The sequence below is a fragment of the Penaeus monodon genome, chromosome 19 (genome assembly GCF_015228065.2).
Source record: "Penaeus monodon isolate SGIC_2016 chromosome 19, NSTDA_Pmon_1, whole genome shotgun sequence".
Classification (NCBI taxonomy): Eukaryota; Metazoa; Arthropoda; class Malacostraca; order Decapoda; family Penaeidae; genus Penaeus; species Penaeus monodon.
In genome coordinates, this window is record NC_051404.1 from 14,012,062 (window position 1) to 14,012,336 (window position 275).

General features: G+C 45.1%; 1 protein-coding gene across 4 annotated transcripts in view; it reads right to left on the reverse strand.

Moving 5' to 3' along the window:
* LOC119585068 overlaps window positions 1-275 on the reverse strand; it is a 15,302-nt gene that overhangs the window by 4,437 nt on the left and 10,590 nt on the right. For all 4 annotated transcript variants that reach the window (XM_037933686.1, XM_037933687.1, XM_037933688.1 and 1 more), the window contains exon 2: window positions 1-141. In XM_037933686.1, the coding sequence (XP_037789614.1) occupies window positions 1-140 (140 nt within the window). In that variant the 5' untranslated portion in view covers window position 141. The remainder of the gene's footprint in view (window positions 142-275) is intronic.

Consider the following 275-nt stretch of genomic DNA (forward strand, 5'->3'; position numbering starts at 1 on the left):
AAATGGGTGAGAGCCTGGATGACCTGTGCTTCAAGCAGGGGTTCGCAAGTGACGATGGTGAGCTGGTAACTGACGGCAAAAACTTCGAATAACTTTTCGGTCTCAGTCTTCTTCCACAACCACTTTCCGTTTGTCTCCATCCTGGAATTATGGTACAAATAAGCAGGGTGGGTGGTCAGAGGGAAGGGACGTACGTAGATTAAGTAAAGCACATTTTTTATATGATTACAGGCCTCTTCGATAACGCCAACCCAACTGTTAACGTTAACAAAGAA